The 18,182-nt window shown below is 53.4% G+C and overlaps 4 protein-coding genes across 4 annotated transcripts; 2 read left to right on the top strand and 2 right to left on the bottom strand.

The window, feature by feature from the left end:
• Window positions 1-544: 544 nt before the first annotated feature.
• On the top strand, window positions 545-5,488 carry COCSUDRAFT_66759 (hypothetical protein; the record flags this gene model as incomplete). Its single annotated transcript, XM_005646443.1, has 11 exons — window positions 545-622; window positions 1,699-1,935; window positions 2,194-2,373; window positions 2,562-2,702; window positions 2,900-3,124; window positions 3,330-3,413; window positions 3,780-3,993; window positions 4,367-4,495; window positions 4,625-4,638; window positions 4,753-4,881; window positions 5,249-5,488. The coding sequence occupies 11 exons, from the start codon at window positions 545-547 to the stop codon at window positions 5,486-5,488; spliced, it is 1,671 nt and encodes a 556-aa protein (XP_005646500.1).
• Window positions 5,489-6,296: 808 nt separating this feature from the next.
• Window positions 6,297-13,586, bottom strand: COCSUDRAFT_66758 (hypothetical protein; the record flags this gene model as incomplete). The annotated part of the gene is made up of 10 exons (XM_005646442.1): window positions 6,297-7,459; window positions 7,799-7,984; window positions 8,232-8,500; window positions 8,687-8,779; window positions 8,912-9,076; window positions 9,218-9,356; window positions 9,526-9,710; window positions 12,339-12,497; window positions 12,779-13,078; window positions 13,353-13,586. The coding sequence occupies 10 exons, from the start codon at window positions 13,584-13,586 to the stop codon at window positions 7,258-7,260; spliced, it is 1,932 nt and encodes a 643-aa protein (XP_005646499.1). The 3' UTR covers window positions 6,297-7,257.
• On the top strand, window positions 10,845-11,157 carry COCSUDRAFT_83485 (hypothetical protein; the record flags this gene model as incomplete). Its single annotated transcript, XM_005646581.1, has 2 exons — window positions 10,845-10,936; window positions 11,037-11,157. Coding segments are annotated over 2 exons (213 nt in total), but the record flags the coding sequence as incomplete, so codon positions are not given.
• Window positions 13,587-14,103: 517 nt separating the features above from the next.
• COCSUDRAFT_66757 (UDP-Glycosyltransferase/glycogen phosphorylase) lies at window positions 14,104-17,521 on the bottom strand (the record flags this gene model as incomplete). The annotated part of the gene is made up of 12 exons (XM_005646441.1): window positions 17,414-17,521; window positions 17,176-17,280; window positions 16,848-17,063; window positions 16,579-16,734; window positions 16,258-16,391; window positions 15,913-16,081; window positions 15,638-15,704; window positions 15,318-15,448; window positions 15,108-15,197; window positions 14,871-14,951; window positions 14,509-14,665; window positions 14,104-14,267 (listed from the first exon to the last, which is right to left on the bottom strand). The coding sequence occupies exons 2-12, from the start codon at window positions 17,230-17,232 to the stop codon at window positions 14,104-14,106; spliced, it is 1,422 nt and encodes a 473-aa protein (XP_005646498.1). The 5' UTR covers window positions 17,233-17,280; window positions 17,414-17,521.
• Between the last annotated feature and the right edge of the window lie 661 nt (window positions 17,522-18,182).

The raw sequence follows: 18,182 nt of genomic DNA, 5'->3' as shown, positions 1-18,182 counted from the left end.
GATGTGCCCGCGTTACTACTTACTGTAGTAGCTACATGGAGTCCCATGCCAGAGGGATCATGATGATGGCCCCGGGAGCGGCCGGGCCCGGCCGGGGGCGGACACATTTTGTTGTAGTTGATTTTTTTGTAGTTCATCGTGGGCATGCAGTGACCTTACGACTGTATTGGAGGAGTTGCACCTGTCACACTACCAGGGGCATTGGTAAAACGCATGGGCAACCGACCGACCGACAGCTAAGGGGTAGATGAAACGATATCTACGCCACGGTCTCAGGTTCGATCCCCAGGAAAAACACTGGGACTTTTTTCGGATCGATTTTCGGGTACATTCGGCGATGCGGCCGCTCCTGAGACACCCGCATCGTTGCTGTCGAAATCCGTCCCGAAGTTTCGAGCGGTTTGCTAGGGACGGCCCCTCAGCATTCGTGTAAGAAGGGGGTGTAGACATGTAGGCTGCAAGGGTGCATTTGCGAGTTGACAAGGCTGCAAGCCTGTGCATATCGGCCCCGGGTTCCGGCTGCAGACGGACCTGTGTATGCCCTATGGCCCTCTGGGCTCTGGGTTCGCCACTCATACAGAATATTATTATTATTATTATTATGGGCAACACAGTACGGAAGGTGGACGCTCCTGTAGCTTCAGGAGGATCTGCAGCTGGAGATATCCACGCCAAGTTTGGCAAGTCGCTTTAGTCATGCTTTGTCGTGGGGTTGCTAATGCGACCACCTAAGGCCCAGCTGTCGATTCAACTCTGCATCTGACATACGATCTCGGCCTGATCTGCCCAAAAGTGCCCGAGCACAATTTACTTTCCACACTGTTCGACACTCGCGGCTCTTGTCGTCCAGCTGACAAGGGCATCAGCGACTGGTCCTGGCCAACAGAGCAGGAGGGAGATTCATTAGGAATCATTGCTTGGGAACTACTTCTGTTCTGTGAACGTCCAAATTGTCTCACATCGATTCATCGACGATCACGACCAGCTGCTACCCTGGTGGTCCCGTCTGTCGGACGTCCGTTTCTCCCATTCGGGATCACTCCGATCTACATCCCACAGAGTAAGGTCACTGCGATGATGATAGCCAAAAGTCCCATCTTTTGATGTTTGAGACCTCTTCAGAGCAATTGTTCAGTGAAGTTGGGCTGCAATGTTATCACTCCGTGTATTTCCCAAGGCTTGCCATGTTTTCTTGTTTTGAAAGCAGCTTTTATAGTGTTACTTCTGACAGTCCGTACTAATGACATATCGTTTTATCCCCATGTGCTATTTTGTGCTTGCCTTGCAGCAGGATTCTGCTTGGTGAGCGACTTCTCATTCTTAGTGTGCCTGAAGAAGGCCTTCGACTTCTCCGCATAGACGCCACTGGACACGAAACAAGCAGACCTTCAGATGGGCAGAAGCAACACACATCTAAGGCGATGGAGATTAGGAGGCTTCTGGAAGCAGCACATCATACTGGCTTGGGTGGGGCTTCACCTTCCCTGCACTTCTGGAGAAGCTCAGGAAACACCAGGATGTGCCTCATGTTCATAGATATGCAGAGTTCGGACTCTGGGACTGCCTTTCCAATAGACCCAGACATATCTATCAGAGGAGGCTCTTGCATGGATGGCCATACGCAAAGTGTCCTCAGAAAGATATTTGCAGAGTGTGGCCATTCTCCAGGCAAATTTGAACGAGGCGCCCTGTGTGCAGGTGTTGCTTGCCATTGCAGCTGCCCAGTCGCCCTCTCCCAGCAGCTCGCCCAGTGGTTCACCCAGTAGTTCGCCGAGTTCTAGCCCAAGCAGCTCCCCCAGTAGTTCACCCACTTATTCTCCAGGCAGCTCCCCAAGTGGTTCACCCAACAACTCACCCAGTTCGCCACCGGCCGCAGCTCCCGCCCCATCCCAAGGTGCTGCAGCCAATGGCAGCTGCGTCTTCCAGTACTCACAGGTGACGCCAGCAGTCCTTCATTCTTGATCTTCATCCATCATATCATCTTCTGAATACAGGGAAGTGCAGAGCTCGTTGCTCATCAGAAGGTTTGGAAGGAAGTTCTTCGTTCCTTTCTAGCCAGCTTGGTGTGGGCGCTGCATAATCTGGTGTAAAACGCACCGTACATGGCCGAGTGAGGGGGGTCATGTGTCTTGCATCCATTCTGACAGGAGCGATCTGCTTCTTATGCTGAGGGGAGCGGCCTGCTGGGTGCAGGCACTTTCGCCAAACACCCCTGGCCAGGGAGCGGGCGGCAGGGGGATTGCGCTGGCGTCCGATGGCAGCGTGGCGCTGCTAAGCGGCAGCCCTGCATCCGGCAGCCAGACCGCCTCCGCCTACCTCTACTCCTTCTACACCTCCGTCAGCCAGTACAATTCCTGCCCCCAGACCATCAAGGTGCTGCAGCCCTCACCTGCCATGACACACGCTATTGTACAGTGCATGGCACATCTCTGCAGCCCCCACTCTGTCTTTGAAGGGCGTTAGCTGGCATCGTCTGTGAGCCACTGCGTTTCCGGCCGCTTAGAGTTCAAGGGTCGATTGTTGCGCGAGCGTTTCTGATCACATGCTATGGTGTGGTGCAGGACTCAGCACCCCTGTCGGGCTTGAGGTGGGGCTCCTCCTATGCCCTCTCTGGCGACGCCTCGGTCATCCTGGTGGGAGCAGCAGGTAGCGTGCTGCCAGGGGCGCTCTATGGAGGCCAGGACCGAGCCATCGACGGCAAGGTAGCTGCCGATCCCATGCGCGCCCTCTATGCCATGCATGCATGCCCTTGCGCTGCCACAGCAGCTAGCTTGTCATTATCGCATGCTGGCGGTGTGCAAGGTGCATCTGCTGACAAGCTGCAGGGAAAGTCTGGCATACATTTATCATCTGCATGTCTATAAAGGAGCATGCATGCCTGATCGCTGTGCTGGCGAAGGTGTATGTCTACAAGCTGCCGGAGCTGCCAGGGGCGACCCGGGGCTACTCAGTCACTGACCAGCCCTTCATGCCGCCTTCTGACAGCAAGAACCCCTTCTTTGCCAGCGGCGGGCTGGCCGCCACCCAGGCAGGGGAGTTTGTCTATGTCGCCTCCCCCGTGGCCCCCCAGCCCACACCACAGCTTGCCGCCCTCTACGGCAACGCCTCTGTCTTCGTGTACAAGGTGTGGCTTACAGTCTCCGCGGCATCTGACTAGGCCCAGGTTCGTGCATGCATGTCCCACTTTCGATGACAGCAAATGTCGAATAACGACAGCGCAGCGGATCCTACTCACTACTGAGGAAAGGGGCCTCCGCAGGCACAGCTCTCTCTGATTGTATTAGATGGCTGTGGAAGTAATAGCTGAGACATTGGGGTGGTTTCCACAGCAAAGCGAGGATGGCAAGGGATGGAAGCTGGCCCAGACGCTGCCTGCGCCGGGAGGCGCAAACAACACCGACTTTGGACGCAAGGTGTGGCATGTGCACAACTCCCTATATCACACTGCGCAATAGTAAGAGTGCCAGATGGGGCAGATGTTGCGAATGCCCTGAGCAGGACACCTCAAGAGGCCACAACTGTGCTTTGATCCTTATGCCAGACGGTATATTAGTGTGGATATTCTGAGAAGATGTCCTGAGCACCGTGCCCACGGTTGGTTGGCTCTTGAGAGTATAACAAGGGCTAGGATATGTGGCAGCCTATCCCTGCAGCTTGTCTGCAGATGCACCTTTTGGCAGGAACAGCATGTAATAACAAAGAAACAATCTTGAGAAGGACAGCCTGGCGGGGCGGCACATGGGGGAATGCTGCGGCTTGATGCCGGCATGTGCGCGCAGGTGACGGTGTCGGACACGGGCAAGTGGCTGGTGGTGTCGGATCCGCTGGCCGTCTCCGGGCCGCAGTCGTGCGGCATCTTTGGAGCGATGCCGGGCTACGTCACCAGCGGGCAGGTGTTTGTGTACGCGCTGCAGGACAACAACCAGTCCTACAAGCTCGTGCAGACTCTCCAGGGCAACACCTCCGCCGCCACCGGCTTTGGCGCTGACATCGGTGACATGTTTTCCTGACCTTGACTGGCCCTCGAAGACAGGTCTCTAGTCCTGCATGAGTCCTCTGTAAAGCTTCATGCAGGATCAGTCTGTTTCAACACTTGACTTAGGAGTCTTTTTTATACATATGTGTACCTTGTTGCAGCATGCTGTTGAGTGCGTGTGCATGATTTTCCCATGCAAATGGGGTAAGCACTGCCTCCTAATGTGCAGCACCCGCGGAAAACAGAGGGTTTTCCCACAAAGCAAGCAGGCTGATAAGTAAGACAAACAAGCTGAGTTGAAGGGGCGGGGTGTCTACCAAACAAGCAGAGTGTAAATGAAATGAAAAGAAACAAATTGAACTCAAGGGGCCAGGTATTTTCTTGTTGCAGATGTGTCGGCGGATGGGTCGGTGCTGGCGATAGGCGCACCTGACACCACCACGAGCCCCAGGTTTGTGAAGGTGTACACGCTGGAGAACAATGCCTACGTGGAGCGCGCAAACCTTACAGCGCCCGCCGGTGCCCCTGAGAACAGCCGTTTCGGCCAGCAGGCACGCCTCCATGCACCTTGTTACAGAAGGTTGTCGATGCGTTTAATCGCTGCATTGTAATGTGGATGCCTATGTGCGGGCAACCTTGTTTGTGCAGATGCGGCAGAATGTGTAATCTGGGGCCCTCCATGCAGCCGCTCTGGTGACCGGGGAAGCCTGTGTTGTTGCAAGAAGATGAACGGCATGTGTATGGATCAGTTATGTGAGGTGTTGTGGGACATGCAGGTGTCTGTGTCTGGCGATGGGCAGCTGGTGGTGGTGCATGCTCCCCTGCCCTACCCGCGTTCCTTCAGCCAAGCACCTAGCAATGGCAACACCAGCGACATTGGGGGCCACATCTACACCTTCAAGCTGGTGCGTGTCTAGTGTACATTTGCAACCCCACCTTGCGTGGGCATGCCTGAATGTGCATGAAAAGTCCTTGTTCGAGTTTGTTAGAAACTTCAAGTAGCCCACCACCATCAAGTGCAGTTGCTCTGTGAGCCTCTGCAGCACTTTGGCAGGGGGCACAGCCGCACTTCAGATCGTTGGTCTCCAATTTACAGAAAGAGATATGCAGAAGGCAGTGCGAGCGCCAGAGATGAGAGGAAAAAGGGCTGCCTTGCAAGTGAACATCATGCAGCAGCAGTACAATGATCTCCCGGCCCAGGGGCATCAAATGACCAGCATAAGTGCATACATGTGTGGCTACGTGAGGCTAGTGTTATTTCACTGTGCGCAGGCAAAGGGCTCCAATGGGCTGACGGTGACCCCCCAGACGTCGATGGTGTGCCCCAACAACCAGTACGTCTCCACGCAGCGCACATGCGAGGACTTTGGCAACACGCTCAAGCTGTCGGCCAACGGGAAGCTGCTGCTGACTTCCGGCGGCTTCCCGGGACCTGCCGAGCAGCTGGGCACCTACGTGTACCAGACCCAGAACTGCATCAGCACCAGCAGTAGCTCCACGCCTAGCGTGTGAGAACACGTCATGCTGTTGTCTTCTTTTTTCTATCAAGCCGTTGAGGCCCCTCAGGACTAGGCTGAACAGCTCCGTTGGCTTTGCTAAGATTGGGACAGATGGAGGCGCCAGGGTACGCCCAGGAGGGCCTGACTTAGGGCGATTCTCGGCTCAATAGGAGGCCTGATCAAAAAGGCGCAGTGCTTCCATGAGTTTATTATCAGCAGAGAAGAGCAAGCCATGTGGACAGCTGAGAAGCTGGCTGCAGCACCACAACGAAGCTGGGTTGAGTGCTCAGGATGCTTCATGACTGCATGGAGCAGGCCACAGTCGCATTTGACTGTCTGCAGAATTTGTCAGCCGGACACTGAGAAGGTGTGATCTGCGCTATTGGCCAAAACGCTGGTGGGGCAGCTGCAGTCACTGACCTGAGTGCTTGCATGTTTGACTTTGTAGCATGTGAACCTGCATCTGAGAGCTGCTCGCAAGTGTAAGGGATGGGCATGGTTTCTTCAGACCAATTGAATAAGACAAAAGGTACTTCAATGACAACATGGAGTCTCTCTGAGATGTGCCTGGAACTGGTAGTCATGTCTTTGCAATGAGGGCATGATATGCACTATACAGACATGAATAATTGTGATTTGCATAATATTCCCATGGCAAATGCACTTGGATTAATCAACAAACAATATTGCCAATTAATTCTTCTTAGTCCCATGCAATGCTGTCCTTGCTATATCCCGCATGCACGTATGCCTATCCGCAACTGCAAATTGAATATGTGTGTCACAACTGCGCGAGCTGTATGAATATTTATGAGACATTTAATCTCGCAAGGAAATTTACAGCTTGGCTGTTCCGGAACCCCATTCACAGTCATGTGTCACCTCCTAAAAGCAGCTTTGGTTTAATATGTGCAATCTGAAAAGTAAAATGTATTTGAATAAGCACGGCTGCCTGGACAGCCTGAAGTTGGTGCCAAACATCATGTCAAACAGGCCTCTAGAGCGCCTCACAAAACCCCACAAGCCCAGCCAGCTGAGCAGTCATTGAATGAAGTGAGAAGACAACCACCCCAAAAAGGAAGATCAAATATAAGACAGAGCTGAATATTCATTTCACACGTTCTTCAAGTGATAGGCCTAAGTTAGTAAGGTCTGCACCCTCTCCAATGCGAGAGGAACGCATGCACCACGCCCATCACCTGAGTATGAAAGGTGCCACCATGGAGATCTCCAAGCTTTCCTTGAGATAGCGAAAGACTGCACAGTCTTCTCGGCATCCCTAACACTCCAGGACAGCAGCGTCTGTCTGTCTGCTGCCCTCCTGATTGGCCCCATGCAAGAGAGGCCCTGTCGGTCGGCCATCACTGGACTGTGGTCCTGGCTTGATAACAAACCCAGGCCAGCACCCTTACAAGACTGTCACACATACAACACATGCTTCTTGTACAACAGCTCGCCGCATGAGCCACCTGTGAAGACCATTCTGCAGCGATCGCTCAGCAGCAATCCTTCGGCCACAGAGAGGCCGATCTGGAACAAAAAACCCCCCTCTGGTGATATTCATATATCCTGAGACCATCATCAGCTACATCCAGCTGCACATGCCGCCAGGCATAGGTCAGACTCACCTAGAGTGATGTCCTTTACGATCACGAGGAAGGACGTGACAAGGAAACGCCCCTCACACCCTGTACCGCTTGTGAAAGCAAAAAGTGCTGCAGGACGCTGTGGAGGACATGCCAGTCGGTGGAAGGGCGGTGTTTGTGGACAGATACACTCTGATCACAGGCTGGGGGCTGGCCAGTCCGAGGAGGCAGGGCCGATGCGCGAGGTGCCTTCCAGGAGGCCCTCAGGGTGCACCACGCTGTTGAGGCGCACGACGAGTGCGTTGTAGCGCAGGGCGCGTGCAATGTTCTTGTATCGGTACATCTCCAGGTCGTCTGTGCCCAGGCCACCCAGCAGATTCTCATCAGGGATATTGCCCCTGCAGCACAAATTGTCCCCATGAGATCACTGCAAGGATAGCATGAGTTGCATTGCTTCAATGCAGACCCTTCGTTTCCTCTGTGCAAAGGGGCACAAGTTACAGCGGCATGGAGATGTAATTTTCCCTCCTTTGAGGCTCAAGCACGCAGCCTGCGTCCAAAGGCAATTGTTAAGAGCAAAGTGCACACCAGCGTTTAATATGTCCAAGAGGAGCCACATGCTTGGTGCTGGTGGGCCTGAGGTGGTCAAATTTCTGGCAAACCAGAGTGGAGCTGCAAAATGAAGCAATGTGGCTCCGCTGCGAGGAAGGATCTAGGTTTGCTGCTAGAGAGCGCACGTGGTGAGGGCAAAGATTTTGCCGTCGGGGGGCACTCCCAGGCCGCCGCTGGGGTTGGGGCCGTTGCGCAGGCCAAACTTCTTGGTCATGATCACGCGGGGGCCGCCCTGGTCAGTGGCTATCCAGCTGATGTTGCGCACCAGCGCGTACGGCGTGAGGTCCCTCAGGAAGATCCTGTAGTGTAAGCTGCACAGGACAAAAGGAGAAGGTCAGCCCGACATAACATCGCAGGGAGGGAGACACGTGTGATCCATGGCAACGGAAACACCCAGCCAGGGCAGGCAGGTGCGAAGGGGAGATCACACTAGTGAAAATTTTGCAAATGAAAAGGGGACTGCAGGGCAGCAAAAGGCACTCTGACGCTGCAAACAACACGGTGTGATCCGGTCAGATTGACCATCAAGTTGATCCCCATGGGAGCATGTGCGCGCACCTGTTCTCTTGAGGGTTGACGTTGATGTACACAACCCCGGTCGCGTTGGTGGAGACGCCTGGCGAGGCCGTCAGGTCCACGTGGAAGGTCGAGGTCCCATAGCCCACCACGGCTGACGCCGCGCCGGCCGGGCCGGCTGCGGCGGCAGGAGCGGCCGCCGGCGAAGCTGCATCCGCGTGGTCCCTGCTCGTGACCACGTTCCCGCCAGATGCGGTGACACCGCTTGACGAGGTGACGTTAGCATTGGCGTCCCTGAATATGCTCGTGTCCTGCGCCCAGCAAGTGTCCCTCGGGTCAGGACGCACTTCTCGAGGGCTGCACATCTCAAGTGGAGCGATAAGCATGTCTGGAGCGTCGCAGAAGAATCTCCCCATGATTGGGCGCAGTAAGGTGAGAAATGCACAGCAAACGACAAAGATGCTACCCAAAGCAGCTGCTTTGAAGAAGGATCAGACCTGGTCCACAAACTTCAGAGCTGCTACATTCAGAGGCTTCAGGCCGTTCTCAACCCCGGCAATGAATGCCTCCTTTGTTTGGAGTGTGTTCACCTGCAGCAGATTTGAATTGGAGTCAGTCGCAGACATACACTTTTTTCTGATTGAGTTGCAAAGTTTGTCCGACCTGCAGAGTATTATGCAGCAGCAAAGTGATCCATGACAAATGGCTTCAAAGGGACTTACAATGACAAAGAGGGGGTCAACATTGTAGCCGCTGTAGCTGCCGGTCAAGCGCCCAGGGATTTCTATGAAAAGGTATGGCGACTCGTCCAGGATGTCCTCCGGGTACAAGAGGCCACTGGCAAGCTCCCACGGCGATGAGCCGTCAGCCACTGCCGCTGGTGCTTGCTGCAAACACAGAATCCAATCATGTCAGATGCAAAGGACCCATCCATCTTATGAGCAGGGCCCTATCTGGCCTTTTCAGGGCTCAAGTGCGAAGTCTGAGCAAGGCTGACAGTGTAGGGTGACAGAAGCAGGGGTGCTTACCAGGCTTGCATCGGGCCCGAACAGGTATGCAAGGACTGGGCGGTCCCCAGTGTCATTTGAGTATGAGCCCGCCAGGACCACGCTCGTTACTGCATCCCCTGGCTGCAAGGGCGCCTGCAGCCTCACTGTGTACTTGAGTCTGCAGAGCACACAACTTCCCCATCAGCACATCTATCAATGACTTTTCTGTAGGCAGCACATCTTCAGCCAACGCTGACAAGGTTCGCTTCACACAACGATAAAGACATGAAGCAGGAGACAAATGTCGTGAAAAGGAAGATAACAATGGGCAGAGAGGGGCTGCGCACTCGTTGGATGTGTCCATGTAGAAGATGGCGCTGCTGTTGGCAGGAGCGCTGCTTGGCGCCCATTCGCCATTGTTGAGAGGGTAATTCGTGGCTTGGAAGCTGGCTCCCCAGTGTGGAGCAAAGTAGTTTGTGGTGCTGCTGCTTGCGGAAATGGTGCTGTTGCTTGCGTTATCCCCATACGCCGTCTGCAGAGCAGGCACCCCTTTACCTCTACCTTACCCTAAAGTATTGTTTGCCATGGAACTGAGCTCTAATCCTGAAGAAGTAAGCCCAGGCGGCGGCTACGCACTTGTAGTGGGTAGCAAGAACAGGTAAGAGGTACATAAAATTCTATAGAACACGGTCTTTGTGGACAATCAAACAACGTGCCATTTGAATTTCTGAAGGACTGAGGAAAGCCGTTACCGTACCTGCAAGAGTTCTCTCACAAAACCATTCCTTGCTTCGCTCCCCGTGACCAACAGGATGCAACTTAGAAGCACGATCATCATCCGATCCATTGTTGTGGATAATACCTACGTTTCAATGCATAAAATCAGGGGACCTCATGCCAGGCAACTGGCAAGAAAATGCTGGGAACCCCAGCATCAATCAGTCTCCGATGGCATTGCTATGCAAACTCTCAGCCCTTCCGGAGAGTGCATCGTCAGACTCATTAGTAGACAAAGAACTTCTGTTCAAATATGTGAGACACGAATAACAAACTCCAATGGGTCCTCAGGAGCTGAGAGCTAAATGGAAGCCACGCAGGTAAAGTTTTACCCTGGAGTGTGTTCGGCACAATTGATAGCTTTCTCTTGCTCTTCCAACCCCGCAAACCACGTCCGATGCCACCGCTAAGGACGATTCTATTCGCACTCTGGTTAAACAACGCTCTTTACACTCGCGATCAAAATATTATGGCCGTCCGCAAGCCCCGAGATTCTTCGAAAGTGGTCACCGTGAGCAGCCAACCCGGTTCACCTGCTGGATGCTGGAGGCTCACAAACTCTACATCGCCGCAAATCGCACTTTTCCCAGTATTGGGCCGAGGAAGTCAGGTCGAGAGAATGAGTTCGTACCGTTGGTCACTGCCAGTGATCTGGATCTATACAGGCAACTGTTGAACACGTGACTGTAAAGCACGTGCGAAATCTGCACACGTGGGTCAAACAGTGCAGCAAGGAAGGCCCTCGGGAATCGTGAGGGACTTGGAAAAGAGTTTAATGCTGCCATTTCAGCCGGATGTGTCATATTGACTGATCAAAATACGCCCAATTCGCTAAGCATCAGCCCTTATGCAGATGACGAACGAAGGTGTTAAGACTGATCTTAGGTCGCTTCTTGGACCCCTCCTCGTGAGCCACGAAAGCTCAGTGCCACTGACAAGCTTGGAGGACACAGTGGTCGGTCTTTACTTCTCGGCGCATTGGTGTGTATTACGCCGATCGTTCTAATTGCACACAGATCAAGCGTCACTTAATGTTGAAACATACTGGGAACTTGCGAACAATGATCTTTTGCAATTGCAGGTGTCCACCATGCCGCCAGTTCACACCCAAATTGAAAGAGGTGTATGCTGCTGTGAGAGGGACTGGAAAGCGATTTGAGGTTGTCTTCATTTCGTCAGATCAGAATCCCAAACAGTTTGAGGCAAGCATCTTCATCTTGCAGAGCTCTATATGTTTCACCTGCCAACTTAAATATCCAGCAGAGCAGTCTAGCTTTGCAAGTAGAGCTTTATACGGTACATCACGAGCACCACAAATGTTCAACGGCAGCACCGATGAGTGCGTGGATTTGATGTCTTGTCCAGGAGTACTTTGCAACAATGCCCTGGCTGGCGCTGCCTTTTGACAGCCGCGCAGAGGCTGCTGCAGCGGCACAGCGATTTGGCATCAGTGGCATTCCTGCCTTGGTCATCATCGATGCAAACGGAGAGGTCATCAATGCCAATGCACGGGGTGCTGTCATGCGGGACTCTCCAGGCTGCTTGCAATTTCCTTGGGCCGGCCAAGCTGATCCTGCTGGGTGAGCACTCCTTCATGAGCACCCTGCAGCCATGATTGCCATGCAGTGCAATCCAACCGCGATTAGGTAATTTGTACACATGTGGTGCAGCGTCCGTGGTCACTGCAGATACTGATCAGACTCCTCTAGGGTGATGAAATCAAGGTTTTGGGTCAGAATAGCTCCTGCTGTCTAGCTGTGTAAGGTAGTTCGAGCAGTTTCAAAACTTTGCGGTTTCCTGAATTACAGGGATTTTGTCTGACATGCTCCCCCTTCTGTTTGCAGGGGTGCTGGACCAAAATGGAAGCAGATGGTGTTCTTCATAATTGTATATGTCCTCTTGCGATATGTTTTCAAATTGTTTTAGCAGTTCCTTACAATAGCGTGTGTGCACTTGCGGAGTCATGGGCCATGATCGTCAGTCATAGCGAGTTGGACAACAGGATGGCCCCATCTGCTTTAACTCAGGAGTGCAAACATAATTTACAAGATCGCAAAGGGCCTGCAGCAGATGTCAGAGCAATCATCTTTTATTGGATCCATAAAGCTTCCTCATGGAATTGCTGGCATGCCAGAGCACCCAGGGTAATGATTCAACTTCCAAGCCAAATCTGGATTTGCGTGGGGCAGTACTAGGCCCAGCAAGTAACTTGTATGTCTCCCTGCGAATGACAGAGAAGGATGCTGGTACTGACAGACTGCACCTGGCGGGCACGGCCAATGGCAGATCTAGACATGCGACATGGGACAATCGTAACCTGCCTGACTTGAGGGCATGAAAGCACATTTCGTGGAGTTGCTCATGACTTGAGCATGGCGCACACCCGAGGGTCGTCCACGTTGTCGCTCCAGGCCAGGGCGTCGTGGCCCTGGCGGATGAAGCAGCACAAGTTGTCCACGTGGCCGTTGACGACCTCGGTGTCGCCCTCCATGCCGCGCCACAGCCAGATGATCTTCTCCAGGCCCAGGTACTCCTTCAGGATCTGCGCACAACACCCTTGCCAATTGGTCACAAAGCCCCACATCTGCCTAGCCCGACACTTCCGGTCACTCCAGCCATGTGCAACCATTTTTGTTTCATTTGGCACGCACTGTCACTCTGGTCTGCAGTAATGCATGACTCATGTCATGTACAGATCCAAAGCCTTTGCAAACAACACAATTTGGACGGGCCTCTGCTTGAGTACTCAAATGCAGCATGGGCTCGCATCTACAGCAGTGCAGCATGTGAAATACAGAAGAGGAGGCAAGAAGGGCAGCTCACGTTCTCAATGCCGGCCTTGTCCAGGTGGGGGTTGCGGCTGGGGTCGAGCAGGCACTCCTCGGTGACCACCATTGTGCCCGTCCCATCGCTGTGAATCGACCCGCCCTCCAGGTGCAAAGGTGCCTTGAACACCGGCAGCCCGTTGGTGGTCAGCAGAGCGCGGCCGGCCGCAACGTTCTTGTCCCAGTTGGGCATCATAGCAGGGCGGCCCTGCGCGATCTTGTTGGGGGCGCCGTGGCAGTCGTAGTCCCAGTGCACTCCCGCAACCCCGCGGTGGCCGTCCACGTCACGCGCAAAGCACTGCACAGCAATCACAATGAGAGGTTTAGATCCAAACACAATCCATGCCGTGGGTCAGCAGGGCACTGACTGACAGATGCTTCATAATCAACAAATCAGAAATGGCAGGCACCCCATGTGCGCTCCTTGCTAGTGTCTAGAAAAGGTAAAAGAGGCTGTGCTGAGGCCAGACAGGTAGAAGAGGCCATTCAATGCGCTGACATTTACTTTGCATGACGCCTGATATCACTAGGTACCAGCCAAGTGAAGCGGTCAGAGGGTGAAGGGGACTCACGGAGGGGCCCCAGTCGCGGGTCCAGCCGTCGTTGATGGGTATCTCCTCGACAGTCACGTTGGGGCTGTCGCTTAAGACGCGGCGCGCATTGGCAGCCGGCTTGCCCGGGTTGGCGATCATGAACAGCTGCTCAAACTGCGAGATGGCCTTGGCCACGTTCGCGTATGCCTGGTGCGCAAGCTCACCGCCCTCACGCCAGAGGTACTTGGAGTCATTGCTCTCCGGCCAACCCATCCAGCAGCCCATGTGCGGCTCAAACTCGCGTCAGCAGCTGTGCGAGTTGACACAGGGTTTTCAGCGGACCCACGCCTTGTTTGAAGCAACGACAGGTATACATAAATTCCATGCCTTCCCTCAAGGCTTTATGATCCCCATTTCCCTCTATCACAGCCACGTCCACTATGTCAGCTCAGCTACTAGCTACAGAGCGTAAACGTACATGTCAACTATTGGCAAGCTTGCGGCACAGTTCTTGGAAGTCACTGCAAGTTGCACGTCATTTGCGCAGATGATCTCAATCCCAGCGCAGGCTGCTGCAGGCGCTTTAAAACTCTCATTCCAGCAACTCAGACACTCTTTGTCGTTCAAGTGCGAGCAGCAACAGAACAGGAGCAATCTCTGGCGCCTTTGCGGCATGCCGACCTTCTAATCTACATATTCCTCCGCTTCACTCCTGGTGTGCTCTCTCATTAATTGGCAAGCAGCCACGAACTGCGCTCTTGAGCTGCAGCAGAAAGGGCTTGCAGCGCTTTTAGAGCAGGGCCAAAACTGCCCATGCAGCCATCACAGGACACAGGCAGCATGCTGCAATAATCGCATAGACGTCCAAGAAATTGCGCGCGATAAAGGACATCTCGTCCTCCGGGATCTTGAGGTAGGGCTCCCCCTTGGTTGCAATCACATGCTCAACCCAGTCTGCGCGCCACACAATCAGTCAAGGCACAGGTCAAGACTTCGACAGAAGAAGGCTTACACAAGATAGGTGCAAAGACCTGTGACAGAGCTCTGAAATTCAAGCCGCCTTGCCCGAGCGTTCCCAGTGCAAGATCTGATTCACACAAGGCATAGATAGGATTCATGTAATGAAACAGGTGTTGCACTTTTGAGGCTGCCAGGGCAATGCTGCTATGTTGCGATAGCAGCTAAGAATGCACACCTGCAGCCTCCTGCACAGGAGTGTTCTTGCGTGCTCTAATCTTGACAGACATGGCCCGGGCGGCCGCTGTGTATTTGGGGTTTGTCAGCACTTCCATCAACGCCTCCTTGAATGCGGGCGTGCCGGCCTGATCAGGACTCAGGCGCACCCCAAAGCCCTGCATAAAAAGCGCTCTGAGTGTCTTGCTCAAGTGCAGTTCTGCCAGCAGTAGCATTGTTGACATGAGCAGTGGACAGCGTATAGGGGCGATTTGCAGAGTGATGGCACTGGGCTCACTCAAAGGCAGCCCAAGCAATTGCACTTTTGGAGCACGCACTCTTGTCATCGCAAGCCTAAAGGCTGGCAAATGCAGGCGCGCATACCTTTGCCACGACCCTGTCAGCGTTGCTGGGCTGGTCGCCAAACAAGGGCATGCCCACGACTGGCTTTCCGTGATAGATCGCCTGCAGCAGACATGGCATGTGAGAGCATGAAAATTGCAGAACCGCCGCGGCTTCTACAACTTTACACCAAGCTGGTTGGATAGCAAGGGCCCTGCATGGCGTGAGCAGGCAAACCGAGAGACACATGTTTGCGCCATCATAAAGATCTGCACACACCTCGTACATGCTGTTGATGCCGACATGCGACAGGAACGCCCTCAGGTTGGGGTGCGCCAGCACATCATTCTGGGGCACCCGCATCACCACCTGCGTAACCACACATGCCTCAGGACGGCTTGCCAGCCATGCTGCAGGATGCCTAAGACCAATGCTGACCATGCACTGGCATTGCTGATGTCACAGGGTGATGGCGCGCTCCAGACTGACCCAAGTGTTGTTGCCCAGGTTAAGTGCAGCCACTGCTGCAGCATCAGGCGCCTCCTTGGGCGTCAGCCTCCACAGCACCTTGCACGGCAGCGTCGCAAATGCTGCAGCCATGCTCGCCAGCTCCTCCTGGTCTGCACATCTTGCGGCGTTTAGGAACTGAGTGGGCCGCAGATTCATGTCAAAAGCTGAAGCGCCACTGGAGCCTTGCCAGTGATGCAGGTGAAGCGGCAGTCGGCAAGGTTCTGGAAGGGTGCTGTCGCAACAAATGGCCCTCTTCTTGACTTCAGTGGTGCGATGACAGGCTCGTCAGAATAGCGCACCTAGCTCAGCCATCGTGCCCATGGACGCCAGCAGGACTCCCTGATCGCCAGCACCTGTCATAAAAGCCTGCGGGCGCAAGCCTTTCATCACTGCGCTTCCCCAGTCAGACGCATTGATTCACATTGTTTATTTGCATTGACACCTTGCCTTGGCTTTTGCCTCAGCCACTTCCTAGCAGAAAGAGTTTGGTTCACTTATACCATGCCTTTAACGCACACGACATTTTGGCCCATACGAATCAACGCAGATTGCATATACACAGGCAGGGGCGGACCTCAAAATCCGCTGGAAGTGCTTTGCCCGGCCCAGCAAGCACTGGACCCACATACTTGTAGCTGGGTGACATTGGCCGCAACCACTCTGCTGCCCAGTCAACTGGTGACATTGACAGGACCATCCTCCTGCGCTCCTCGGCCGCATATGGATTGAAGTCGTACTTCTTGCTGCACAGCACCAAATGCGACTTCAATGAAAGCAGGTCTTGTGCAGCATGCTTCAGGGATATGCCGCAAGCCATCGCCACTGTGATGAAGTCTTCTGCACTTCAGGCTTGGTGATAAAGAGACTTCTGGAGACTCTGCACACAAGCCTGACGATGTGCTTAGGTGGAGAAGCTCACCGTAGGGACTGCATGCACGGTGAAATGCAGAGCAGCGCTGTGCAGGTCCATTCACCTGTGCTGCTGTGCATCCGCCACACCTTCAAGCCATTAAGCTGGTGCGCCAGAAAGCTTTTCAGCCTCCCCCAGAAGCACTGTGGTATAGCACAGAGCACTGAGTGCCAGAATTGATGCGCTAATGTGGCATTTAATGTATTGACCTGCTCTTGCGCAGACAGTATTGGCAGGGCGCGATGTAAGCAGGCGTTCATCATTATCATGCCACTCAAAGAGTGTTGTTCAGGCACCCCTGGATGTTGAATTCTGAGGCGTGAGGCTCACCAGAAGATGTATGGTGCTTCTGCTCGGCCTCTGGTCAAAATCATGCTCAATTGGGGCCAGCGGCCAATGGTTGACCCATGGCAAGTCCAGAACATGCGCCAGCAGAGCAGTGCATGGATTTTGGATCTCTGCCAGCATGACATCAGCCCTAAAGTCCTGCAGACACCACATTTCTGCTCAATCAGCTTGACTGCCGAAGCACTTCGTGCATCACAGCGAAACTCCATGCAAAGTGATTGACCAAGAATCTGCAGATGAGAGTGTTGCACCTTCAGCTGGGTGAGAGCAGTTTCATTGCTCATCAGGCCCAGGCAAGCCTGATTTATAATTACCATGAAGCTGCTCGCCACGCCCGCAGAGGTGTTCTTGGAGGACAGTACCCAGTCTGACAGTGTCTCTGTGTCAGCCATGCCATGGATGTTGTAGGACAATATAGTATTGTTGGTAGGCTGCAGGGGACTCATGTCAAGGTTCGTGGTGACATACTGCAGAGCACAAAGGAGTCAACAACATGCCAGGGTCGATATTCGAGCTTGCTGGTGCCATTTGATGATGATGTAAGTCACTGAGAGGGAAGTCAGAGGAAGAGGAGCTTACAGTAATGTGATGGGCCCTCTGCTGAGCAAGCTCTTCTGCAATTTCCCTCAGGTTCATGATGTGTGACACTCCCAGAGGTGTCGTGAGCACGAGAACCTTTCCTGCCTGACACATACATAGCTGGAGTGCTATGATACCTAGCAAAATGGACTGCACGGCAACACTCTTCTTTTGCCATCGCACCACTTCAGACATGGACGACCGTTATGGTCAAGCAGCCGAGTAATTGGAGTCTTACGAGATGAGTGTCGGTATGGCATGTGGTGGTATGTCAATGAGAGGGCAGATCTTAGAGCTACTGTGAGAAGGTTCTGGAAGCATAACACATCGGGCAGCTTCATCAATTCCTATTATCCATATGTAATGCATCCTTTGTATTAGGAAGATGGCTGAAGCTTCATGAGAGCCTTTCTAGGCATTCATTGTTGGCCATATGGCCAGGCATGCATGCTGTCCGCGGCACTTGCCAAGTTGGCCTCGCTCATCTTCATTTTACCTGAAGTCCAGTTGGATCGAGCTCTTGTAATCCAGCCTGGCGTGCCACAATCGCTTAGGGCTGTCGAGGTGCTCGTCTGGATGTGTCACCCACGAATTTGATTACATAAGAAAATACAATCCAAGGGAAGCTACGTAGTATACTGCAGGTCACCTCCCAGTGGGACGGTCCCACTGATGACTCTTGCCCAAAAGATGCCTGACTGACCACAAGGTGCAATCAGAACGGTGTCTTCCAAGGAGATGAACGTATGTAAGAAGTCTCATTCGTTGCACTGACCACATGTGTTGCAACATTGGCCATCAAATGACCTTGCAATTATCCTGACCAGCCCACGCACACTTCAATGTCGCGTGTGGTGGGAGAATCATCTTGCCCTGCTGCACCTGGGATACCATTGGTATCAAATCAACTTCCTGCCAATATTGGCAGGCAAGACACTCCCTAGCTAATCACCTTTTCAGGAAAAAGAGAAGATTTAAAAATACCCAGAACAAGATCATGATGTACA

The sequence above is a fragment of the Coccomyxa subellipsoidea genome (genome assembly GCF_000258705.1).
Source record: "Coccomyxa subellipsoidea C-169, whole genome shotgun sequence".
Classification (NCBI taxonomy): domain Eukaryota; kingdom Viridiplantae; phylum Chlorophyta; class Trebouxiophyceae; family Coccomyxaceae; genus Coccomyxa; species Coccomyxa subellipsoidea.
The sequence above is the reverse complement of the archived record's forward strand: the minus strand, read 5'-3'. Positions and strand labels throughout refer to the sequence as shown.